Genomic DNA, 26,566 nt, shown 5'->3' with positions numbered 1-26,566 from the left:
ACATTAGCGTGTTGGGCACCAACCACAACCACACGAACAGTGTTATCTGCGATGTGAAACCAGTCAGCCTTAAAGGACAAAGACCCGTTCACCCGACAGGCTTAACAAGACTCTGATAAAAGATGGAAACGTGCTTGTAATCCAACGCAGCCTGGCATTATCACTGTAGAAGAATGGGTCTTGCCACACTTAATACATGCCCTCTGATGCTGTGTTTCTTGTGACGCACAAAGGCTTGACTGGAACATTGTCATTTTCCCCGTCTAGACATGTTTGTCAGACAAAGAGGTGTTCTACTGGGGGAGTGAGTTCTAGACTCATGAGAGGAGGGAATTGGTATGCTATTCTTTGAGTGACTCTACTCTTTGAACAACTCTTTAAGCTGAGTCTGGGGTACGGTTAAGCTGGTGGAACGCAGATTTGTCATTGGTTACTGCCAGGACGGGCATTGTGTTATTTCAATCTAAAGCAAAATTAGTTCTTCTCAGTTGTTGAAGTTGGCAGAGGATTGTATTTATTGCCAGGTTTCTGTGCTGGCTGGATGGGGTGATTTCTTAGTATGGAATAAGACTGTATAGAGAGTGTTGCTCCAAGTCCAATTGTTGATTTAAAGATAATTTTTTCCGGAACATCAAACAATATCTATCCTTGGTTCCACATCCGAAAGACAAATTGCAATCATGTATTACAGTCATTACCATTTTCATGTCCCACAGTATCTGCCGATGTGGTAGAAGTTGTCTCCACCCAACGTTATGGGATCCATGCTGAAATGCTCTTTTCCATGTTGATACTTTAGATGGTTATTAGCAGCATGAATACTGCATGCTCAGAAAGCCTTAACATCAAAAGGCAATGCTGTGTATGTATTGATAGCAGCTCAGCCTTCCCCACAAGCTTTTTAGTGAACTACAGTGAAACTAGATACGGCTTGACTTGTAGAAACAGATTTGATACTCAATTAACTATATGTTTGATGTCTCGCACACAAAGATGCTGTAATATCTTTCAAGTAGCTGTATCAGATGTATTACTCGATACTGGCCGAAGGATCGCTAAGCAACATCTCAGTATATACTTTTTTCCCCTCACTAATCGTATCTATTGATGAAACCTGCATGTAATTACATGTATGTGTGTGTGTGTGCCAGTGATGTATTTGATAGATTTACAATAAGCTAAATTCGGCATTGTCTGCTTTGATTGACCTTGGCTCCTGTTTTCATTGTTGCTCAGGTGTGGTTATGATTCAGCACACTCAGAGAGGCAGCACTGGGAGATGGAGAATCTGCTGTTTTCCTCTCGTGGAAATACATGAATACATGTATGAATCTCATATCTGCCTAAAGATCGAAACTGACAGAAATGACATTACATGAATATAAAAGGAATGTCCTTTCTGTGTTGTTTTCCTGGGGTGGATTCTAAGTCACACGGTTACTAAACTCGATAAACACTGTGAAATTCAGTTTTAGTTCTCTGTTTCAATATACTGTAATACAACTGGGATCAACAGCCTAGATTTTAACCTCTTTACCTTGTTCTTCAGTGAATACTATTAACTTTAAAGATAACTGAAATGTTGTTATGGCTCAGTTCCCACTCTGTGTGAAAGCAAAATTCTGCAAGTGGTTAGAATCACAGAATGCATCTGGGAATCTTATGACCTCTGGAAATCATACCACCAAAAAATGCAATTCTACTTTCTGCTTTAAGGGACATGATGAATAGCTTGTTCCAAATGCATTACCATGCTACCTGGATCCCCATAAGGTTCATGACAATGATTTAAAAAAAAAACATTCCCCAAAACACTGGTCCATTACAAGCCCATTAGGTTTACTTCCACTCCTTCTTTGAATGATTTTATCATGTTGATAAACGACTCTGCCTTCTTTCCAGGATTAAAATATTGTATTTTGAACAGCTTGATCCATGTATAGGCTCAGGATCTGGAGTCTCTTGTCCAAACAAATGTAAAGCATCATTAACCTGATTTATGGTCTAAAATCTTGGAAGAAATGCTCTCTGAAACGGAATTTGACTCATTATCACAGGTGATTATGAGAATTGATTGAGGAAACGGTTGATCTTGAGTTCCTCTACACAACACACAAAACATTTCTGTTTCATTTGATGGGTGCACATCACTCACATACAGGAAGGTTTTATCGATTATGTTAAACCAGGCAGCTGATTGGTTTAGCAAATCTGCTTGGTTGTTTCTTAGCCGTTCACTTTTCTCACGTCCGTTCACCTCTCCCATCCATTACTGCTGGAGCAGGGCAATCACAAACACACAGTTAAAACAGAACCACATAGCCTCTTGTGCTCCGGGAGGAGCATGTTGGTCGAGCCAAAAGAAGTCAGTGATCAGTCTGAAAGTGAGAACAGTGAATAGTAGTACTGTGGTTGAGAGAGGATGGGAATAACACCCATTTCCCAATGCTTCCCAACACAGTGCAGTACATGCATGTGCCGACTCAAGCAGATAACCCACTAAGTTAGGTGGCTGAGCGGTTAGAGAATCGGGCTAGTAATCAGAAGGTCGCTGGTTCGATTCCTGGCTGTGTCAAATGACGTTGTGTCCTTGGGCAAGGCACTTCACCCTACTTGCCTCGGGGGGAATGTCCCTGTACTTACTGTAAGTCACTCTGGATAAGAGCGTCTGCTAAATGACTAAATGTAAATGTAACCCCTGTCTAAGAGATTCAGACTATGAAAGACAGAAAACATCCTTGGTTTGTTTAACTTCAAGCTCCTCTCACATTGTGCCGGCAGTAAAGTTTGACAACCTTCCATTTCCATTCCATGAAGTGTAGAACCGTTACGTCCTCCGTGATGGAATGTTCTGTTGTGTTCTCCCAGGGAAGGCCTACCCTCCAGAGTTCTACTATGACACCTACAGCCCACTGTGGCAAAACCGGCCCAGAGTTTACGGCTTCAAGCTGCAGTGGTCCCAGATGAACCCTGGTGCTGTGGATCCCATCATAGCTTACAGGCTTGGCATACGACAGGTAAGACACAAGTTCAAGTTATTGGCAATGAAATGCTTGATTTTCAGGCTTTCCCAACAGTGCAGACAAGTAGACCAGAGAATACAATGCAACCTGAAGATTGTAAACACTGTATGTATCAAGCATAAAGAAATGGATGATTAAAAAATTGAACAATATAAAACAAAACATAACACCTAGGAACCACGGGGTGAGATCTTGTCCTGGTTTGGTATTCGTCTTAAACTGTCAGTTAGTCTTGTGATGTTCCAGGAAGAAACTACACCACCGTTTCCCAGCTGGTCTCTCTGTGTGTAAATTTGTCTAACTATACATCTTGTCTCTCACCAGCTATTCCAATCTGTCAGATGAAGTCTACATTGTTTCACTTTTTGGATACTTTGTGACCCAGTGTGTCATGTCAGGGGTTCATAGCTGGCCTTTAAGGATGACAGACAAGATTGAGAATAGAAGAACATAAGCCTGTCAGAGGCTCAGTGCTGTGGACCCCTGACATCGCCTCTGTTTTGTTCTTCCTGAATGACTCCATAATCAGTAAGGAGAAACCCCACTGAGAGAGAGAGGGGGAGACAGAGGGAGAGAGAGAGGGGGGGGGGGGGGAGAGAGAGAGGGGGAGAGAGAGAGAGAGAGGGGGGGAGAGAGAGGAAAGGAGAGGAAGCGAGGATCAGCAGACATGTCTGTTGTTTACCTGCTCCAGGAGTCCTTTCTAAGATTACAGTCTGTCTGTAGTGATTGATGACTAGGCTGTATTCAAGGATGTCAATCTCTCTCTTTTTTCCCCGTCATCCATCTATTTTCTGTCTGTCTGTCTCTCTCTCTCTGTCTCCCTCTCTCTCTCTCTCCCTCTCTCCCTCTCTCCCTCTATCTCCATCTCCCCATTACATACATTCATTATGTATGCATGCACACACACACAAACATGCTCCCTCTACCTCTCTGAGGTAAAACAAATCATTTTGGGGTTTTAAAGATAATGTTGTGAGGGAGACCAGCGACTATCACCTCTGCAGGTGTTTGCAGTCGCCTAACAGGATGTTCTGCTGTTTGTGTATTCCAGTTTGTACACCCATTAAAAGGCGCCAATGGCGACTAACAAATTAGATATGTACGGAACTTTATTCTCATGCTGTTTCAGTACAGTATGTGTCTCTTCTCTGAACAGTCCTGTTGTGTAAAGCTCCTGTTTGGGTTCCTCTCCAGTGTTCACCTCAGTTGTGTGTTGGTTTCTAATGCTAATTGAGTCTCATTGCTTCTCAACATCTGTGATACTACTTTCAATGCAAAACATTAGCTTCATGTTAGGAGATGACCAGCAAACTATATGAGACAAGGCCGATATCTGGTTGACTGGCTGGCTGACTTTTTGGCTGACTGGCTGGCTTGCTGACTGGCTAGTGACCAAATTGAACATGTGAAGGTTTATCACAATAATGACCATTTCTTTGTAAGGTCATTTACAGTATTAGGTTGTTCTGTTTAGTTTATTTGTATTTCAGTAAGGGTTGTATTTATACCCTATAGCACAATCTCTGTCGGGATTTACTGTACATTCCTTTCCAGCACAGAAAATACTTCCTCATAATCAGTACTGTAAGTCTTACTCTACTGTTATATTTTTTCGAATGAATAATGCAATTTAATAGTTGGTTCCTACAACACCCTTAAGGAATTGTGCACCGGGGGAAAAAAAACAAAAAAAATATCCTAAACCCTTCTTGTTTTTGTATTGCAATGATTTTCCTGTCAGCAATCTGGGCTGGTCTGTTTAGTTATAAATGATGTTGTGCTCACACAATTTCTCCATGGCGGAATCCACAGCCTATAGTTGTTCTTGCCAGGTTGTCTGTTTGAGAAGGTGCCAGGGAGTTTAAACAGTATACTCTATATACCCACTATTCAACTAGTCTCTTCCACAATTTCACAGATTAATTCTGCATCGGTGCTAAAATGGTCCCACAGAAATTCAGCAATCACATTAACGTTTTAATCTTTTCCTGCCATTGTCTACGAACAAGGCTACAGCCCGAACCCTCCCGCTTGGCTCTCCTAGCACACCTGCCCAGCACAAACACACAATTGAGTTTGGCAGAATATTTTTCCCGTCCTGTTGTTCCCCCTTGATATCTCAAGAGTCTGAGGTCATTAGACTGTTTGTCTCCGGCTCGCCCGACTCTCTGTAAAGCTCTGAGGTGGCTCTGCGGAACACCAGGAGCCACAGGCCCTATCTTGAACATTTATGTGGAAGGTGAGTCCCTTTTTTATGTTCCGTCCACCCAGGATTGATTGAATCTCGACCCCTTTTTTCTATTCTTTGTGATGAACGGTACGATTTCATCCCTTTTGGCAAGATGGTGATGGAGCCATGAATGAGTAAGGAGCGAGGGAAGGGGAAAGAAAGAAAGAAAGAGAGGGAGATGATGAGGAGGAGGAGGAGAAGTTCCTTCGTAAATAAATAAACGGCTGGATACTTGGGGCAAGCTTTCCGGCGGGTGCGGGTGGGAGTACGGTGATGCGGGTAATGAAAGCACTGACACATAGACGGCTGCACTCCGTCTATTTATAGAGAGGAGCAGCTTCAAGCCTGTCTCCCCCCCCCCCCCCCCCCCCCCCCCCCAACGTCCCACCTCTCCATTCCCTGAGAATCATTATCATCTCCCTCCGCAGCTGCCTTTGAATTAATACTGAGGGCTGCTGGGCTTCATGGCTTCATAATGGATGGTTTTCTGTTATCGTCCAGGGCCGTGAGAGACAGTTCCTGCAGTCCGCCAGGAGGACGAAGGCCCTAGTTGAAAGGCGTACAGGGGCGAGAATCACAAAGCACAAATCACCTTGGCCGTCACAGGCCCGATAGAAAGGCCTTTCTCCTGCCCTCTTCGCCCCCAATACAGTAGGTGGAGCAAGGATCTGAAGGCTTGACTGGCCGGTCTGCACACTACACAGTACAGAGCAGAACAGCCCCTCAGTACCTACAGCCAAGCCTTCATTCTTTACCACAACTGAGGATTCGGCCTCCATGTCAACATGCAGTTCCGTCATGCCCTCCCCTCTAACTACAGCCTTCTCTCCCTTGTCCTGATCGCTCCCTCCCTCCCCCCCTCCTCCTCTTCCTCTTTCTCCTCCTCATTCATTTGATATGTCAGTCAGTGGTAGATCAGTGTGCTGGGTTCGAGGCAGGCAGATCAATAGAAGCAGACTAATTACATGCAGGCAATCTGGTTCAGACTCCGCTACTGTAACGTATCTACTTTGATTCTTTCTACGTTTCCCATGGATCTGGCCCTCGCTTTGATCAGTCCTTCTGTTTTTGTTTTAACTTCCAATAAAAAGAAACTCTATGAAGTGTTACTGCAATCAAGTGAAATTAGATGTTTTATGTACAGTTCTATGTCATGCTCTCTCTTTGCCATGTCTATTTTCAACCCCTCTTTCTTTCTCTCTCTCTCTCTCTCTCTCTCTCTCTCTCTCTGTCTTTCTCTCTCTGTCTCTCGCTCGCTCAGAGGAAGTAGATTGAGAAGTGAAAGAGAGTGAAAGGTAATGAGATGTAAACAGAAAGGATAATTGAGTAGAGTGGCAGGGATTCAATGAACAATTATGGGGAGAACAACACAAACTCGGAAAGCCTCACAAAGATGCATTGTTTCAAATCACATTTACTGTAGAAAATAAAAGGGACCCCTAATGAACAATTAAAATGGATTTAATTAACAATTTAAAGACAATTTCCTTCTTGATGTGGAAAACATGGAATTATCTGCTTGTGTGTGCTCCCGACAGGGAATGAGGGAGTGTGTGTGTGCGCAGTGCCAAGATTGGTGTTTAAGGCCTCCATCTGCCCCAGACTGTAGACACAAACACCAAAACACACACACACACACACACACTGACTGATTCCCCTCCAGAACCTTGCAATTCATGGCAATTAGCGGAGGTGCCTTTTGTACTATAGAGTGGAGTGGAAATTAAAAGGATAGGTAGGACCAAGTGTTGCATCCTGTGTACAATTATCAATAACAGACAAAAGCCTCTCTATTTACCTGTGAACTTGCCGTAATGAGAACTCTTATTTTGTAATTACAGGACACCCACACTCTGGGTAATTACTTAATTGACACAGTCCTCGCACGTGCACTCACTGACTGCGCATTGCTGGCATCACATCAATCCTCCCTTTACATACAGATCTCACTCTTTGCCTCTCCAACCCTATCTCGATCTCTCTCGTTCCTTTTCTCTCTCTCTCTCTCTCTCTCTCTCTCTCTCTCTCTCTCTCTCTCTCTCTCTCTCTCTCTCTCTCTCTCTCTCTCTCTCTCTCTCTCTCTCTCTCTCTCTCGTTTCTAATCTTGCTTTTGAGACTGTTGTTTTTCCTGTTAGCAGGACTTCTTCTCTCGTTGTGTTTCCTGTTAGCAGGACTTCTTCTCTCGTTGTGTTTCCTGTTAGCAGGACTTCTTCTCTCGTTGTGTTTCCTGTTAGCAGGACTTCTTCTCTCCCTCCGACTCTCAGTATTCCATGCTGCTGTGTCTTTGTGTGCCATACTCATTCAAAGACATGCTGCATTGTACAGCTAGACATAATGAGCATGAATCCTTTTGTGTGTATTCTTTAACTCACCCAAGGGCAGGTTGATGGCAGAGTAATACACGAGATGAGATGAAGAATTCTCTTTCAGAGTTGGAGCTTCTATTAAGGCCTGGCTTGGTAGGAAACTCACTGGTGCCTGATCAAGGTGGAAGATTAAAGAATGAGATGCTGATTAGAGAGTTACTGTTAAAGGACGTTCTGTCCTGTACATTGATAGAAGAGAACATGTCCTTAAAAGCAGAGCTGGGGAAACTTGGTTTAATTTCGACAACAACACCACAGATAGCCACGTGTCCTAATCTCCTTATAGTCAACGACCTAATTCAGATTATTACCAGCAAAAGGAAAGGAAAACATTGATATGAATTAATAATTAATTAAAAAAAACACTGGTTATTATTAAGACGGAACATTATCTTTCGTAAACACTTCTTGAATTTCCATCCATATGAAATAAGTGGATTGAAGCGAACAACTTCTAACCAGGGCATGCCTGTGACCCTGACCCCCTGTGACCCCTGACCCCCTGTGACCTCTGTCGTTGCTCCTGCCCCCAGACAGGGCTGCAGCGCTGGTGGGAGCAGGAGATCCCCGTGGAGGGCCCCATCGCCAGCGGAGAGCTCATCACCCACAACCTGACGGAGCTGATCAAGCCTGAGGCCTACGAGGTTCGCCTCACCCCCATCACTCGCTTCGGAGAGGGCGACGCCACCATCCGCATCGTCACCTACAGCGGTGAGGACCCCCCCCCCCTTACGCCTCACAAGAGGGTGCATGTCAACGGTTAAAAAATTGAGTCATTGAAACGCACCACTGTCTGAAATATGTAAGGCTTGAGATAACCTGCGAATGGGAATGTATTGTGATGTCGAAAATGTGCTGTTGCGTTGGGAGGCTAAGTACTTTGCAAGGCGGTGATCCCCCACCAACGATCCTGCACTGTGACAGGATGTTCCCCTCTGGTGATCACCTGGAGACCACTACTAAACAGCTAATTTAAACATCAACCATAATTATACATCTGGTGTGGTACTACCAAACTGGACCCATACCAAACTTAGCTAGTTCTTCTCTCCTTGTACCACAGTTGACATAAAAAAAGCCCATCGTCAAGGGATTCGAGGAATGATTAAGTGGTTTCTAACCTGTCACCTTCCCATATCACAGGGATAAACCTGTTCTAATGACTACAGACAGGAGGGCCATCTTGTGTGCACAGAGGTCAGCTTTTTCCCTGTGAAGATGTTGTTTCATTTGGTTGATTAAGACATTGACTGGCTATCCCTGTGACTGGTCCCAAGCCTCCAGGGCTGTATTGATCTGGCATAGACCATTCCGATGTGGACACAGAGCTAACCCAGAGGAAACGGCTAGGCTTGAGCAAACCCATAGGATAAGGATTAGGCATATGTCGTTTACACAGGAGTGCTAATTCAGTCAAGTAGATGTACTGTACTGGAGGACTCTCTGGAAATTCACCTCCACTATCTTACAATTTCATGCAATTTGCACTATACACTGTTCTGATAGACATGATATCTAATATAAATTGATTTGTGAATCTCTCTGGTTATCTGAGACATGATTGAGAAACTGGTAGACTGACTTACTGACTAGTGTGTTGCTGTCACGGTTTCTGTGTTCACTGCTGAGATGTGCTGCAGTTGTGAATTATTCAGTTTTACTGCAGCCCATCAGGAGTGGGAGAGAGATAGAAGTAGGATGGAGGAAGAGGGGGAAGAGAGAGGGGAGTGGGAGAGTGAGGTAGAGGGAGATGGAGGAAGGGAGGGCAGGAGATTGACCCTCGAGGACCTGCCTACCCTCGAGGACCTGCACACCTCGAGGACCCTGAGGCGAGCGAGGAAGATTGTGGCCGACTCCTCCCACCCTGGACACTCCCTGTTTCAGTCACTCCCCTCCGGCAGAAGGCTGCGGTCTATCAGGACCAATACCTCACGCCACAAAAACAGTTTCTTCCCTTCCGCTGTTGGCCTCTTCAACAAGGCCAAGGGACCACACTGACTCAAATGACTTATTGCTTAAAACACACTGCTTTTGCACTGCACCACAACATGGTATCTTGTACATTTGTATTTTTTGTAATATTTGTATTTTTGTATTTTTATATTGTAATTTACGGCAACTTATATTTATCCCACTTAGTACTGCTAGTTTATGTACCCTTAGTATAGTTAGTCCACATATTTAAATTTTAGGTATATGTTTATTGTATGCACCTTCCTGCCAAAGCAAATTCCTTGTCTGTGCAAACTTTCATGGCGAATAAATCCCTTTCTGATTCTGATTCTGATTCTGATAAAGAGGGAGGGAGAGAGGGATAGGACGACACGGAGAGAGAGGGAGATACAGGGAAAGATTATCGATTTGATTATTCTCTAAAACAAGTGTCGTGCATGCTATACCTTGAGAATTTCTCACATGAGCTTGTTAGACAGGAATATTAAATACAAAATGTCATGGTTATCGACTTCTTTTTTCTCTGCCTCGCTTGCATGTCTCAATGTGATCATCACTTGAGATCACATTTTTAGTTCTTGTACTGGTAGGTTCTTGTTGTTTATTATTGACTGAGTCTCAAATAATACATATATTTGACTATGGGACATTGCAGAGCTCATTGGATATTCTGAGTGCAAGTGACCTTAGTCTTCACCATGTGACAGGATAAACAATCATTATGACGAGCACTTGAGAACGCCACGGAGAAGACGGCAGAAGCTTTGCTGTGTCGTAGAGGAATAAGAAAGTGCTTGGTGTCCCGAGCTAGTGGATGAAAAATGACGGTGTCACCCTGCTCCAACAGACACTCTCAGATTCTGCTGCAGTGACAAAGTCAGCATCTGTTTGCTGCTCCAAAATTCACTCTCCACCCCCACCCAACCCCACCCCCCTCCCTACCCTTCCCAGCCCCTCCGAAAACACAGAACGTGATGTGTGGGAGGAGGAACTAGCTGTCACCTACACAGCACTGACAAGTACCTCTTTCTGTCTCTCTCCCTCCCTCTATCTCTCTATCTATCTCCCTCCCTACCAATCTCTCCCTCCTTCCCTCCCTCCTCCCGCTCTTTCCCTATCTATATATATACATATTTCTCTACCTATCTCTCTCTCCCTTCCTCCATCTATCAATCTCCCTCCCTACCTATCTTTCCCTCCCTCTCTATCTATCTCTCTCCCTCCCGCTCTCTCCCTATCTATATATATATATTTCTCTACCTATCTCTCTCTCTCCCCATCACCACACTAGATCAGACAGTAAATCCAGCCTGGTACTCTCTAGTGACCTCTGTGATCTGTGCCCAGGTGCAGAAGTACCTGAGGGCCGCCGTTACTGAGCCGGCTGTGGGATGTCCCCCCCCTCGCTCGCTCCAGTCTGAGCCGCCAGCCGTGGTGTGTGTCCCCCTGCAGTTTAAACCACTGCAGAGCTCAGCCGCGCAGAAGGCCAGGCGTCCACAGAGACACGAGGAGCGCGCGCCAATTTGTTCTCTCTCCTCTCTTACACGCAACGATGCGAGAGACAAGCTGGAAACGTACAGCGGCTCAGTGTGTGGGTTTGTGTTTTGGCTGTGTGTGTGTGTGTGTGTCTGTATTTGTGTGTGTGCAGGGGTACCATTGTAGCTACGGTAAGAGGAAAGAAATGGGACTGAAAGAGACAGAGATGAGAAGTCGGTCTCAGCTGCCTCTCCAAGTGACAACACAAGGCTGTGTTTGATGCACTCTGATTACTACAATTGCTGTTTGGAGCCGTGAACCCGTCACAGGATTTTCTCCCAACCAACCGTCTCCGACCATGGCTCTCCTCCCCCTCCTCCCCCCTCCAGGCCTGATTGAGGGGATTGTTAGAGAGTGTGGCTTGCAGGCTGGGTTAGAGGAAGTTCCAGGGTGGTGTTTGGTTGTGTCAGGAGACCTTGGCACACTGCTGCCATTGAGTTGTCTGCTTTGTATTTGGGCAGTGCACCAGCAGGAGGGAACCCTGCCAGGATGAAGTCACTGTCTGGGACCCGTTCGGCCTGCGAGGACGAGCATCCTTTGGCGGTCAATGAGCTCACATTTTTATTTCAGTCACAGTTGCAGAGGGACGATGTAGGTTGAGGCATGCAGCTGGGGCATGTTCATCTGCTGTGCTGCACACAGAGAGGCCTAGGAAGGGGACACCATGTCCAGGCTTTATATAGCTTCATGTTGAGTTTTCATGTTTACAGATGATCTAAATGACGTTTTGGATTTTTTGCGATAATTTTCCACCAGAGTGATGAGCAACGTGGACTATGGAGGGTTCTTGTAAGATCCCTCTTAGTTATCTTGAGCACCCATCTTCACACCCATGTTTTCAGAGATGGGAATTGGCCAGCCTTTCCAGTACGGACTTGGCCCAAAACCAAAGTAAATATAAAACTCTTTTCATGAACTTCTGGCACAGGAACTAGGTTTTCTTCCATACCTGATTGTGTTTACAGAAAGCTCTACCGATGATGTTGTTAAGTCTCATTTAGAACATTTTATTTCCCTGACTAAACCTTTACAATCAGCCTACATTATTCTCTGCATGATGTAGCAATTTTCCCCTTCAATTTCAATCCTTCAAGTTGTTTATTCAATCTTTTCATATTCAAAATACAGTTGCAAGATTGGAGCAAAGATTGATCTGTTTGTACCTGTTCTTGTGTAGTCCACGTACTTGCGCATGAGTTGCATGTGTGTGTGTGTGTGTGTGTGTGTTTGTGTATGTGTATGTGTGTGTGTGTGTGTGTGTGTGTGTATGTGTGTGTGTGTGTGTGTGTGTGTGTGTGTGTGTGTGTGTGTGTGTGTATATGTGTGTGTGTGTGTGTGTGTGTGTGTGTGTGTGTGTGTGTGTGTGTGTGTGTGTGTGTGTGTGTGTGTGTGTGTGTGTGTGTGTGTGTCAGTGCAGCAGTAGGGAGTAAGCCTGGCCTCTGGCCCAGCTCCCTGCTCAGCTTGATTTCATCAGCGCGGGGAGAGATATGAGCGAGGCAGACACATTCATCCAGACTGGGGGGGCTGTGCGAGTCAGGCTGTAGAGGCTGCAGGTAAAATAACAGTCAAACGAAACATATTTTCATAACCAAGGTCTTCAAACGAGGAGCAAGAGGGAAGAGGGTGCAATAGAAGGAGGGAATGGGGGAGAGGAGAAAAAAGAAAGAGGGAGAGATGGAAGAGGAAAAAAGTCAGCGAGTGTTCACAGGAGAATAATAGAATAAAATTCAGTTGGAAACGCAGCATCCATTTTTCAAGCCTGAGGCTATAGCATGTCGTTTAAAACAATTCTCCAAAGCTGCCTGCTTGATTTCCTCTATCTGTGTGGACTCCCCCGCTGCACAGCTCTGCTGCTCTGTGGAGCTGTGTGTTTGGATTTGAAATTCAATCCCCACAAAAATATCTTACACAGAGGAAAATGGAAAGAGTCTGCCTGTAGCCATGTCTGTCTACCTCCCATTGTGGACAAACTGTATTATCCTGTATTAGCCTTACAGGAAAAACCTTTATGGAATGGGTCTAACAATGATGCAGATATTGCAGGCTTTTTGTTATGCCCATAAAGAGAAAGAAATGTCTTGCTATGTCTAACAAACTCGCATGACAGTTTCCTTTGTAAAAATAAAATTGTACATATGAGCATGCTTCTTTACAAAGGAACACATTACTCCCCTCTCCTTCTCTCTCCTCCCCTCTCCTTCTCTCTCCTCCCCCCCTCTTTCCTCTCCTCTCCTTCTCTCTCCTCCCCTCTCCTCTCCTTCTCTCTCCTCCCCTCTTTCCTCCCCTCTCCTTCTCTCTCCTCCCCTCTTTCCTCTCCTCCCCTCTCTTTCTCTCTCCTCCTCTCTTTCCTCTCCTCCCCTCTCCTCTCCTCTCCTATTCCCTTTTCCAAGACAGAGAACTAAACAAACATAGATAATTAAGCCTCATAATAACAATGATTAATAGCTGTATATTCCGTTAATTTCTTCTGCATTCACTCAAGCTTTACATGATGCCCTGTTTTATAACAGGCCATCCTTTCAGTTCCTAACCATTCTTCTTAACACATGTTCTTCCTTTGTGGGAATGATTTGTTATTTCTCGATTTAATCGAGTGGATTAAAATCAATTTTCTTCCATGAGTTTCAGCCCTTCATAAATCACCCGGCAGTAGCATAGTTTTGTGTTATAAGCTGATGTATCACATCTATTCAGCCGGACGTGAATCGATCAGTAAAAAGACCATGCATCTTCCTGACAGTTTTAAATTGTATTTACTCACGCAAAAAAAATAAAAAATGAACTACAGACTAACTGGCTTCCAAAGAAACAAATAGCATTTGATACCCTTACCCTTTTTCTGGTTGCCTCCCTGGTAGTCTGCTATATTATCAGAATACATCATCATCATACATACATACAGTACATACATACATACATACAGTACATTACATTTAGTCATTTAGCCCAAGGATACAACGTCATTTTGCACAGCCAGAATCGAACCGGTAACCTTCAGATTATTAGCCTGACTCCCTAACCGCTCAGCCACCTGACTCCCTACATGTATGCATGTACATACAGTACATGCATACATACAGCATATACATACAGTACATACAGTACATAGATGGGTAGACAGATATAGATACCATAATGGGAAGATGTTCATTACAGTGATGAGATGTGAAGACCAAGGCAGCACCAGACCCTCTCTCTCTCCTTCACTTTCTCTCTCTCCTTCACGCTCTCTCTCCTTCACTCTCTCTCTCTCCTTCACTCTCTCTCTCCTTTACTCTCTCTCTCCTTCACTCTCTCTCCTTCACTCTCTCTCTCTCCTTCACTCTCTTCTTCATTCTCTCTTCCTCTCTCTCTCTCTCTCTCCCCTTCACTCTCTTCTTCTCTCTCTCTCTCTCCTTCACTCTCTTCTTCTCTCTCTCTTCTTCTTTAATTGAGTTGTGTTGTCCTCTTGGTGGGAGCTGGTCACCTTGAATAAGGACATCAGCTAAGCAAGTAAATGGCAATAATGATAATGATAAGCTGGTGAGCTTCTAAGCTCATTACTGTGGTTGGGCTATTCTTAGAAAGCCCTCATTCTCTTATACAGTTTATAGTACTTTACTTCATGGGATAGGAGGTCCACATCCACTCTGGTTATCTCTTGTACTTAAAACTCCCCTCTCCTCTTCTTAACTGGTAATAATGTTCTAAATGCCAGTGAATAACTCCTTGGTTTGTGATTATATCCAAAGCTTTGTGTCCACATACTGCACTGAAGGACACAGTTAAGCCAATCCTCTTCTGAATTATTTGTGTTCTGTCTTTGCCAATGGTGTGTGTGGGTGTGTGTGTGCGTGTGCTTTGTGACTCCAGACCTCTTGATAGTAGACAACACACTAACCATGAATCAGCAGACAGTTAGATCAATGATGAGTATTGTTGTGTTTACTAATGGCTCTTTTTCTCTCCCTCTTCTCTCTCTCTCTCTCTCTCTCTCTCTCTCTCTCTCTCTCTCTCTCTCTCTCTCTCTCTCTCTCTCTCCCTCCCTCTTTCTGCTACTTTTTTTCCACAGCTCCCATCAACCCCCACCTGAGTGAGTACTGCTTTATGTTAGTCAAACACCTCACTTATTAAGACTTGACAGATTAGCTTTGGCTGCTGTCAGAGCTCAACTGGTTAGAACAGCAGGACACACTGAACAAAGAGCTGCAGATCCCTCTCTGTCAAACAATCCTGTACAGGAAGTGAGTGGCTGAGCATGCTAGATTTGGAGAATGTCGCGTGTGGGCGTGTGTGTGTGGGGGGCGTGTGTGTGGGGGGCGTGCGTGTGGAGGGCGTGCGTGTGGGGGGCGTGCGTGTGGGGGGCGTGCGTGTGGGGAGCGTGCGTGTGGGGAGCGTGCGTGTGGGGAGCGTGCGTGTGGGGGGCGTGCGTGTGGGGGGCGTGTGGGTGGGGGCGTGTGTGTGGGTGGGGGGTGTGTGTGTGGGTGGGGGGTGTGCGTGTGGGTTTTTACATTATGTATTTCCAGTGTTTAAATCTCTCAGATGGTGTTCTGTTTATTGTACATTAAGAACATCCTTGCTCGATTGCTCATAATAGAAAGTGTAGTAGTACTCAATTCCCCAATTCCCGAACTCACACTTTATGTAGCGTAAAGTTTGTTGTTTTGACACTCCCACATCTCCAACATTCAATCTAACATTTTAATCACCAACATCATTATCAAATCCCAACAGTAAACAAACTGCTTTACCTGCTCGCCTACGTATCCCTCCTCCTCATCCCTCCTCTTCTCACCTCCTCTTCTCTCCTCCTCATCTCATCCCCTCACTCCTCCTCATATTCCCTCCTCCTCCGTCCTCTTCTTCTCCCCTCCCACTGGATGGGATGGAAGGCCAGAGCAGCTTAGCTCACAGTGGACTGGCATTAAGAGACTAGCCCTCCGTTTAGATGTCCAGGCCTGGGGAGAAAAGAGTCTACTGCCCTGACTTTCTCTCTCTCTCTCTCTCTCTCTCTCCTTCTCTCTCTCTCTCCTTCTCTCGCTCTCTCTCTCTCTCTCCTTCTCTCGCTCGCTCTCTCGCTCTCTCTTTTGCTCTCTCTCGCTCTCTCTCTCTCCTTCTTTCCCTCTCGCTCTCTCTCGCTCTCTCTCCCTGCCAGTCTCTTAACCAGGGTTCCCTCCTCCCTCCATCCTCCCCAGCCTCTCTCCATTACCTAAGTAAAACAGTTAGATACTGCGTCTTGCAAGGTCGCCACTCCAAACGGCTCCCAGCTACATTTTAATAAATCAATGAATATTTATCACAAGGCCAGCCACATCCTGAATCTAAATGCTGCTTTCTTACTGACACTATGAGGCTGGCCGTGTGAAAGCTTGCTTTGACTACTCCTAATGCCCTCTGGTTATGTAGTGAGAACACATGTACCAAAGGCCTTTGTCATGAAGGTCAGGTGCCTGTAGCAGGGCAGGAACACTTCCAGGAAGTGTTTGCCTCCATCAGTTGAGACCTTCCAATCTGCAGCATACCACAGCCCTTAAGACCAACAATGGGTAACCTCTGGCTGCTTGTCATAGGCTTTCATTAATAAACACAGATTAAAGGACAATACACAGCGCCATAGCACGGTCATCTATTGTAGAGTTACAAACCCAGGATCTTGTGTTAGACACCTACCTCCACATACAGGAAATGCAAAGGATCCATTAGGTCATGGTCAATCGAGGCAAAGTTAAATATCTTCTGTCTCTTTTTGTTTCTCTCTCTGTCTCTCTCTCTCTCTGTCCTTCTCTCTGTCTTTCTCTCTCCCTTCCTTCTCCCTTGCCTCCTCAGGAGAGTTCCACTGTAGCTTTGAGGAGGAGCCTATCTGCATGTTCACGCAGGACAAGAACGATGATTTTGATTGGTTGAGGCACAGCGCTGCCACCCGTGACACCAAGTACACCCCCAACACGGGCCCCAGCGGTGACCGCAGCGGCTCCAAGCAGGGTGAGGAGATCTGGGGGGGGCTCCAAGCAGGGTGAGGAGATCTGGGGGTGCTCCAAGCAGGGTGAGGAGATCTGGGGGGGGCTCCAAGCAGGGTGAGGAGATCTGGGGGTGCTCCAAGCAGGGTGAGGAGATCTGGGGGGTTTTGTCCAACTTTTCATAAAGCGGTATTACCAAGAGTGATGCGCACAGTGTTGCACAAACGGTGCAACACTGTGCTCGATACTAAAGGAAAGCTACTTCACATTACAGTATACGCTGTTGGATAATGTCACCTTCAACATTGATTTTATTGGCGTCCATGTTTGGCTATCTGTGTGACTGAGTACCAGAGTGAGAGAGTGAGAGAGTGAGAGAGTGAGAGAGTGAGAGAGTGAGAGAGTGAGAGAGTGAGAGAGTGAGAGAGAGAGAGAGAGTGAGAGAGTGAGAGAGTGAGAGAGAGAGAGTGAGATAGTGAGAGAGAGAGAGAGAGAGTGAGAGAGTGAGAGAGTGAGAGAGAGAGAGTGAGAGAGTGAGAGTGAGAGAGAGAGAGAGAGAGAGAGAGAGAGAGAGAGAGAGAGAGAGAGAGAGAGAGAGAGAGAGACAGCGCATTGCTGTTCAATATTCAGAGGGATGATGAAGAACAAAGCAGGATTGTTGGATTGACTGTACCTTGGCGTCTACATGAAACCCCCCTCTGACACCATCTGACTGTTCGTATTAAATATTGTAGTAATGAAAACGTTGTCAATGCAAACACGTATTTTATTTTGTGAAGTATCTCAGGCTGATCTTATAGTTTGACACAGGAGTTTTATGGATAAAGGCTTTGACAATAGTTGTAAAAAAAAAAAGAAATGTCGATAGAAAAATAAGAAATGAGTGTGGAGCAGGAGGAATGTTGTGGAGAATTGGAGTGTACTGTGCCCTAGAGCCACTCAGTCAATCGTAGCGTGCGGAGCAATCAAGGACAGTCAAGCAGGGAACAGAAACACACCAGTCTCCATGGTTACTGTGTCTGCCTCACAATGGTCATACACATCACAAATCTCTACACAGCCTCACTTCTACCGAACCATGTTGCTCGAGAGACTAGCTGGCAGAAGCCAGTCCTAAGGGCTAAATCACTGATCTGGTCTCTTCCAGGAGTGTGGCACTGTTTGTAGCTGCTGGTGTAGTACATAAAGCAGGGTTTTTAATCACTTTAATGATTTGAAACCGTCCAGAAGATATTGTCCAGCCCGGTACTCTTCGGGGGTTATAATGATCATATATAAATCTATAAAAATTCATAATCTTTCGCTTTTGGGGGGGCTTGGAGCTGGCAGGTTGGAAGGGGTAAGGGCATATACAGTAGCAGCCTTCACTTGCAAGTAGGGAGGAGCTGGGTTTGAAATGTAATAGAGAAGCTGTCAGTAGAAGGTTAGTCTCAGCACGGCGTCCGCGAAGGTGTCAGAGTAGGGAAGCATTAACGCCACATATTGTCAGCTCTCCTCATCTCCCCCTGGTTAGTGTTCTTAGACTGAGGACAGGGTGGAGGGGGGGGGGGGCGGTGGTGTGGCGGGGGAAGGCTTGTCTCTCCGGCTCCTTTTTCTCTATTTTGAGGAGACTGTTTCAGAATATAAAGGCCTGTGTTTGCTTTCCTGGATTTCGGCAGTGAGGTGTCTGGTATCTGTAGTTGAGTCATGCCCAACAACATCCTGCAATCACCCAGCAGCACTCCTTGGCTTCAGAAGATTACCTGGCTTCAAGCTCTCTCCCAGCCTTAGATGGGCAGACACCCACCCCTCTGTTCAATCTCTCTCCTTGGGCCAAAATGTTTCTGCAGCCTCTCCAACTGCACCGGGAGAGGAGGCAGGTGCCAGGTTAAGCATGCAGGGAAGGCAAACATTGTTTGGACTCGGCGTCTTGACGCTGTTAGAAGATGCTCACACTGAGCACATTTTACTGGCAGCATCTGCTCTGGGGTGTGATGCTGCGAGTTGGATAACCTCTGCAGTGGGCGTACTGTATGCGTGTGTGTGTGTCCTGTATGCGTGTGTGTGCTCTCGTGCGTGTGCCTTTGTCTGCATGTGTTGGCGCAAGCGTGTGCCTGCGTTTGTGTGCTGGCCTTGACGGTGTGTGCTCCTCCAGGTTTCTACATGTACATCGAGACGTCTCGTCCTCGCAAGGAGGGCGACCAGGCGCGGCTGGTGAGCCCTTTCTTCAACGTCGCCCCCAAGAACCCCTACGGCATCAACAACCCGCCAGCCTACTGCTTCAGCTTCTTCTACCACATGTACGGGAAACACATCGGTAAGACCCCTCAGGACCCATCTTACCTTTCACAGGTGCTGTGCATTTAGTTGGCAAAATATCTCCAATAGCAGTGAGTGAGTGAGTGAGTGAGTGAGTGAGTGAGTGAGTGAGTGAGTGAGAGTGTGTGTGTGTGTGTGCGTGCGTGTCTCCCACCTGGGCTTCCGCACATCTTACTCAGTGTTGAGGAGACAGTGGTTCTGGAAGTTTCCCTCTGCTCGTCTCCACTGATAATAGTGTGTGGTGTTACGGAGCTCTTACATTACCTCCTCCTTGTCTGGTGGAGTCACAGAGGAAGGAGTTGTGGGCTGTGAAGTGCTCTGAAGTGCTTCCCCATTGCTGTTTCAAACCACTGTTGTTGAAACAATAACGCCAAGCACAAAGGAAAGAGGAGAGAGGCCATGAGGGAGCCAGAGAGCTATCGAGCCCAAGCTAGGCCACGCTAGCTGGAGAGGCTAGCCAGGGCTGAGCCACGCTAGCTGGAGAGGCTAGCCAGGGCTGAGCCATGCTAGCTGGAGAGGCTAGCCAGGGCTGAGCCACGCTAGCTGGAAAGGCTAGCCAGGGCTGAGCCACGCTAGCTGGAGAGGCTAGCCAGGGCTGAGCCATGCTAGCTGGAGAGGCTAGCCAGGGCTGAGCCACGCTAGCTGGAGAGGCTAGCCAGGGCTGAGCCATGCTAGCTGGAGAGGCTAGCCAGGGCTGAGCCACGCTAGCTGGAAAGGCTAGCCAGGGCTGAGCCACGCTAGCTGGAGAGGCTAGCCAGGGCTGAGCCATGCTAGCTGGAGAGGCTAGCCAGGGCTGAGCCACGCTAGCTTAGCCCACCCTGGTGGCATGTGGAAGTGGCCAGGTGGGGGGTTGAACCAAACATCTGGAGAGGGGGAGGGAGGGAGGGGGAGTTGGGTTGGTGGAGGGAGGCTCAGTGGGGGCACAAGAGACCTTCCAGCCCCCCTGCTGAGGTTGAGTAGGCCGTGACATTTCCAATTTGCTCAGATTGATCACCAGCCAACCCCCCCCCAGCCCCCCCCCCCCCCCCCCCCTACCAGCCCTCCCCTTGGTGGTGCCCCAGCCCATGCCAGGACTGGGGCGTGTTATGATGAATGGGCTAAATGTCAAGGGCTGGAGAAACAGATAGAACCGAAAGATGCTCTGCTTAGCATTCCAGCTGCCTGGCTCTGAAAGGGTAGCGCTGCAGTTTGGGAATGCTGGTTTGGAATGTTTGGAAAACAGGAAAAAGTCATTGTTGAGCTTGATTTTCCACTCACTGCTTTCCGTTGAACATGAAACAAGACACAGTTTACATGTTATTAGCCTTCATCACTTTCAAAAATGAAGAACCTGCGAGCAAAACAGAAAGGTTGGCATGGATTTCCATAAATCTTTCGAGTTTTTCAGTACCCAGCCTTGCTGCCACAGTATACCGTTGTGGCCATAAGTTATGGCAACGACAAATGTTGTGTTTTGCAAGTTTGCTAGTTCAGTATTTGAGGAAAATTTTTTCACATGTTTCTATAGAATACTGGAATCACAATAAGGCACATTTTATATTTTTTAAAGCTTTTTGGGGTTTTCAATATATGCAAATAGTCTCCTCTTTTACTGCAGTCAATCTGCTCTTAAAATCCAATCAGAATGATAGAGTGATTTCACCTGGCTAGAACTAGTTCATACTTTCCCCTGGGCTGATGATATGACTTACTATAATTATGTTAGCAGTCATTTTATGCCAAGGACCAGCATGCTTTGCAAACACAAAATGTATGTCGCTCCCAATACTTTTAGCCATGGCTGTAGAGCTGTAGAGAGATCTCACACAGATGGCGGCAGAGACAGGGTTAGGGCTAGGGTTAGACTATTCAACCAGATGTATTGCGGTTGTTACTGCGAGTGTCTTCTGGTGCGGGCGATGGGCTGAGGTTAGGTGAGTCATCACCGAGTTGTGTGTCTCTATGGTGCTAAAGGACGGACCCGCTCAATAAGAAGGCTTCGACCTCTCTCTGGCTCTGAGAGAACGTCCGACTTAGCTAGCGGGGGCTACCTGGCACAAGGTCACAACTAATTACCGAGACTCACTTCAAAGTTTGCCTTTCGGTGCTAGTGTCACGTTTGTTTACAGGATTAAGTCCCAGAGCGCACACCAACAGGGAAACACACACACACCACACACACACACCACACACACACAATAATGAATTTGTGTTATGTTGGGTTCTTAGGGGGTTAGGTAGATTGGAGGCGCTCAGAAGGCCGATGCTGTGTTGCTTCTGGAGCCCTCAATCCTCCCTTCTTCCTGCGCTGAATAGGAAGTGTCCACTCATATAGCGGATTAAACGGTTTATCCCCTTAGGGTTCATTCACCGAGAAATTGAATATTGTAAGTTCCAATATGGGCTTCCTCTTTGCATCTCAGAGGGAGATTTTTTTTCTCAAGCAGATGCTGATGTTAAAGCCTTTTTTAGTTGTTTTCGCAAGTGCATCTGCACTTGCAGTGGTGACAGCATCTCTTCTAGAACTCTCCGTGGAGCACACAGCAGAGAGGTAACGCTGACATAACCGCCTCCCGGTTCTGGGAGTTCAAAGACGGCGGCAGGCCGCCAGCTCTGGAACATTCCTCCGCTGTGTGAGACGCACTCCAGCGGGAGATGAAGCCTAGGGTCAGGTTGTGAACGACGGAGAGAGCTCATCTCATCTCGTCCTGCAGATTGTGTTGTCGTGTCGGGATCGGGTGCTGAGGAGGAAACCGACACAGGGATGCGTGGCTTCTCTCGCTGTCTCTCACTTCACTCTCTCACTGTGTCTATCTTTTTTTCTCTGTGTGTCATACACACACACACACTCACACTCACACACACACACACACACACACACACACACGTTCTTCCATCGTGGCCTGTGCTGTAATGAGGCACCTTGCTGCGCCTGGAATGCATCAAAGCAGTCCCACTATATCAGTCCCTCCTCCGTCTCCTGGACCACTAGGCAATGTGGTCCCTCTCTCCCTCCCTCTCTCTCCCTCTCTCCCTCCCTATCTCCCTCTCTCTCCCTCTCTCCCTCCCTATCTTCCTCTCTCTCTCTCCCTCTCTCCCTCCCTCCCTATCTCCCTCTCTCTCCCTCTCTCCCTCCCTATCTCTCTCACTCTCTCTCCCCTCTCTCTCTCCCTCTCTCTCTCTCCCTCTCCCTCTCCCCTCTCTCTCCCTCCCTCCCTCCCTCTCTCGCTCTCTCTCTCCCTTCCTCTCTCCCTCTCCTTCTCCATCTCTGGCTGTGATTCCCTCCTGGGCCTCTAAGCAGCAGGGCTGCTGAGAGTCAGGGGGGCTTTGCCGTGGGAGTCGGCGTGGCGCTGGCATGCTACTAACAGACATCTGCCCCTCACTGCACACCAAGAGTAATTCACCTTTGTTCGTTGTTGTTTAAGTTGTTCTGTTTGGGGAGGGGGGGGGGGGGTGAGGGCTTGCACTCTGTGTCATCATCTGATGGTGTGACATCAAAGGGAGAGAGACCAAACAAGTGGCATCACTAAGGGGAGTCATCACGTCGGACCTGTTCATATCTGACATTTAACAGCAGGCACACATTGAAACACCTTGCAATAAAACTCCACGCCAACGTTCTGGGGAGCACGTTAAACCGATTCACATGCAGAACGCTTTCTCATTAACTATAAATCATTGAGAGAACCAAAGTGAAGTTGTTGGGGTATATTTTATTTTTTTACTGCGGAATTCTCGTCACTTATCAGCAATTAGTTTTAATTAAACTTTATTAATACGTGTTAGGGAATAATTCATCATCACTTGGTGAAGCTAAAATTAATAAATGTATCAATTCATATGACCCACTTTTAACCTTTGACACTGCTCTGCTCTGCCTAGCATGCACAAGAGGAGATGAATTTGCAATGTGGAGGATGATATGAATGTTAAGTTCGAAATGTTATAAAACTCTAAAACTGACTCCCCGAGTGGCAGTTGGTCCTCGACATTAACTTGTAGCGTTTGCTTCAAGGTCCAGTAATGTGCTCCATCAAGCATTCAATATTGACAAGTGAGAGTCTTGGAAGCTTTTTTTATGCGTCAGCTCTCCACATGAACGCATCCCGTAGCTACCTCACAGTGTGAAGGAACAGTGTAGATGTGAGCTCTGATACGGAAATAATGAGAAAGAATCCCAGGATCAATCAACAGAAACAAAATTGATGGATTCACAGTTGGTCCTTGAAGTGATTACCGGTCTCTCTTCTCCTTGTGTGCTAGACTTCCCCCTGATCGCCTCTCTGTGTGTGTCTCTCTCTGTGTTCCCCTCCCCCACAGGGACCCTGAACGCCTTCCTGAGGCAGAAGGGCCAAACCGCCTCTGATGGCCCCGTGTGGTCGTTAAGCGGTCACCAAGGTGACCGCTGGAAGCAGGCCAAAGTGAGCATCCATCCTACTGCGTCCTTCCAGGTGAGTCGAACGCCGGGAGCTCTCGTCTCTTGATCAGAGAGCGCACTCTCCCCTCCTCTCCTCCCAACTGCTGATGCCTCTCTGGTATTGAGTGTTAGTTTCCCTGGGGACTCATATTGATGTAGCACTAGATAGACCTTGAGATAAAGTGGAGTATACTGTGTGGCAGACAGGAGTTTGGAATGCTGTCCTCTCTCTGGTGAAAAGAAACAAACACATTGTTGGAGTACCGAAGCTAAGCAGAGACCATTTAAGGGAGCAGCTCACAGACATGTTATCTTGTCCCCTGTCCTTCCTCCTCTCCAGGTTGTTCTTGAGGGGATTCGAGGCCCAGGCATCGAGGGAGACATCGCCATCGATGACGTCACCCTCGAAGAAGGAGAGTGTCGAAACCCACCAACCAGTGAGTTCATCAAACAGCCACGCCTTAAGGCCTTAACACTTCTGTACATGTGTACGTGCATACAGGACATCAGAAACAGTGGCAGCGTCGGCATTTTCAAAACCCACCCGCCGTAACTACTTCTGCTTCTCCGTTTCCCGTTTCCATCCTGCATGATGTCACAGGATCGGTGGTTGACCGGCCCACGATTTCTGTTGGTAGTGCGCCCTGCTTTTGCGTCCACACTCGCCAAACGCACGCAGGATACTAGCGGCAGCCTTCCCACGCCTGCGCACGCGTACTAAACGAGAAGCGCATCACAGCCTTTACAGTAGAGGAGCCCCCCCTTCCCCCGGCCTCCCTTCCTCTGACGGAACGGCGAGGGGTTGTAGCCGAGGTGTACATTAAGCTGGTCAGAGGTTCTCCTGCCTGCGAAGGGGGGGGGGGGGAATCGAAAGCGCGTTGCCACGGCGACGGTGTCAGCGAAACCAGCATGAATGTCAGCGGCCCAGACAATGTGTAGTGCTTCTCTGTAATTGCGCCGGAGGAACAAACAAAGGCAGGAATAGAAACAGAACAGGTAATGGCTCGCAATTGACAAGGTGATATCGACAGGTAGGGGCGGAGCTCTCTCCCTCCCAGCAGGATGTGAGTTTCAATCCCAGACTAAATGGAGCAGCTGCCGGACGGAAATGGCTCTTTTTGGTCGCTGTCGCAGAGATGAAGCCATCCGTGTTGCCATGTCATTTAGGGTTTCTTTTCCTTAACCCCCCTTTGTGCGCTCCGAAATTGTAAACCTGCAGGATAAAATTAGATTTGTTAGTCTGAGCTTGAAATGATAAACACAGGAAGGGGGGGAAAAAAGTCTTTATTGAATCTTCAAATGTTACATTGTAAATATTCCTGACTGACCTCTCGACATGTGATACTGCAGTTGTTTATCTGGTGCACCAGCCACACCACATAGCATCAGATAATTGGCTTCACTTGACAAAGAGGTTCAATCCCAGTTTCCTAGCTTCCACATAGCTGTATACAGTTAATAGCAGCAAACACTGGTCATTATTTGTATCCAAAATGTTTTCATAAAAAAAGAAAAGAAACATTTTGTGGTGTAAAAGTTGAAGCATTCTGGTGGTGCATTACACTTGCAGGTTGGGTAGTTGGGCTTCGTTATCATTCAGAGCTTTTTAATCTCTTCATTTGTAGTTAAGGGGTAAGTCACCTCACTGGAGAACAAGATGTCATGTCATGAATTATGCATTTCAGTCTTCTACAATGAATCTTACATGATTCTCTGTGTGACCATGGAAACAGTTCAGTTTGCGAAAGGTAACCCCTCAGTCTCTCTTCTGGGGTCAGTTTTGCCAACTGTGGAGGTTAGAGTAGAATGCCGTGAAGCTGCCCACAGGTGGTATTTACTTAGCCTGGCTCTGCCCTCCTATGTACTTCTGCTAAATTTTAATTTTCCTACTGTACTAGGTCTGGGCTTTCGGTATATTAGTCGTTTTTTTCCAGCCACATTTTTGCCGGTCCAATCAGCGAACAGAGGGAGTGGCTGACAACGATGACCTTGACGTCGTTCGCTAGTTTGAGTTGTAGTTCAGTAATGGCGGCGGAGAAAGATGCGAGGAACGCCATTCGGTCCGTTGTGGCAACTGCCGAATATCCAGGAGTTAAAGCCGGAGCAAGAACAATCTTTGCTGAGTTTTCTTGGTAACCATAATGTTTTGGCCCCTCTTCCCCACAGGGTTTGGGAAAAGTTTGATTTTCCGGCTAGCTCCGTTAGTGGTGAAGGAGTTGGCTAAGGCGAACGCTAGCGATTGGTTATGGCAGATCCAGAGTGGCTCTGGGCAGATCCAATAGTTTTAAACTTCAAGTATCCGCCTTCAAGGAAGTTAACGATTGTCAATGGAGCTATTGCAGACTCTCTGTACAAATGAAATGTACAAGGATCTGGTAGAACCAGGCTAGTATTTACCTTGTCTCTCTCTCACACACACACACATGTTTAGACTAACATACTTCTATTCCATCTCCTTCTCCAGATCTCAGCGCCGCGGCTGCACCCACGTATGCCCATATATGGCCGTTGAGCATCACGTTGGTGATGACCTTTCTGGGGGGTCAAAGGTGACCCTGCAGCGCGTCGTTGTCTGTTGTTGGAGGAGGAGGAGGAGGAAGTCCAGACCAACGTCTGTGAGCTAGAACCCTTGGCATCCAATCACCAAAGATCCACCCTTTCTAAAGGCAGCGGAGGGCCCCCAAATTGAGGACCACAGAGGAATGAAAACTAATAAAACCGAGAAAAAAAGGGAAAAAAAATGACACAAAAGGTAATAAAGAATCGTTTTTTGTTTTTGTTTTTTAAGAGACATCTTTTACAGAAAATGCTCCACAGCGCTCCCTAGT

At 46.7% G+C, this 26,566-nt stretch overlaps 1 protein-coding gene across 1 annotated transcript in view; it reads left to right on the top strand.

Annotated features, from left to right (window-relative positions):
* Nucleotides 1-26,291, top strand: part of LOC136947553 (MAM domain-containing glycosylphosphatidylinositol anchor protein 2-like) — an 80,493-nt gene extending 54,202 nt beyond the window's left edge. Inside the window, exons 11-18 of the mRNA XM_067241663.1 lie at nucleotides 2,869-3,017; nucleotides 8,153-8,330; nucleotides 15,160-15,180; nucleotides 16,914-17,069; nucleotides 19,179-19,340; nucleotides 23,642-23,772; nucleotides 24,079-24,175; nucleotides 26,203-26,291. Of these exons, the coding sequence (XP_067097764.1) occupies nucleotides 2,869-3,017; nucleotides 8,153-8,330; nucleotides 15,160-15,180; nucleotides 16,914-17,069; nucleotides 19,179-19,340; nucleotides 23,642-23,772; nucleotides 24,079-24,175; nucleotides 26,203-26,291 (983 nt within the window). The remainder of the gene's footprint in view (nucleotides 1-2,868; nucleotides 3,018-8,152; nucleotides 8,331-15,159; nucleotides 15,181-16,913; nucleotides 17,070-19,178; nucleotides 19,341-23,641; nucleotides 23,773-24,078; nucleotides 24,176-26,202) is intronic.
* The last annotated feature ends 275 nt before the right edge of the window (nucleotides 26,292-26,566 follow it).

This window comes from Osmerus mordax, chromosome 8, assembly GCF_038355195.1.
Source record: "Osmerus mordax isolate fOsmMor3 chromosome 8, fOsmMor3.pri, whole genome shotgun sequence".
Lineage (NCBI taxonomy): Eukaryota > Metazoa > Chordata > Actinopteri > Osmeriformes > Osmeridae > Osmerus > Osmerus mordax.
The sequence above is the reverse complement of the archived record's forward strand: the minus strand, read 5'-3'. Positions and strand labels throughout refer to the sequence as shown.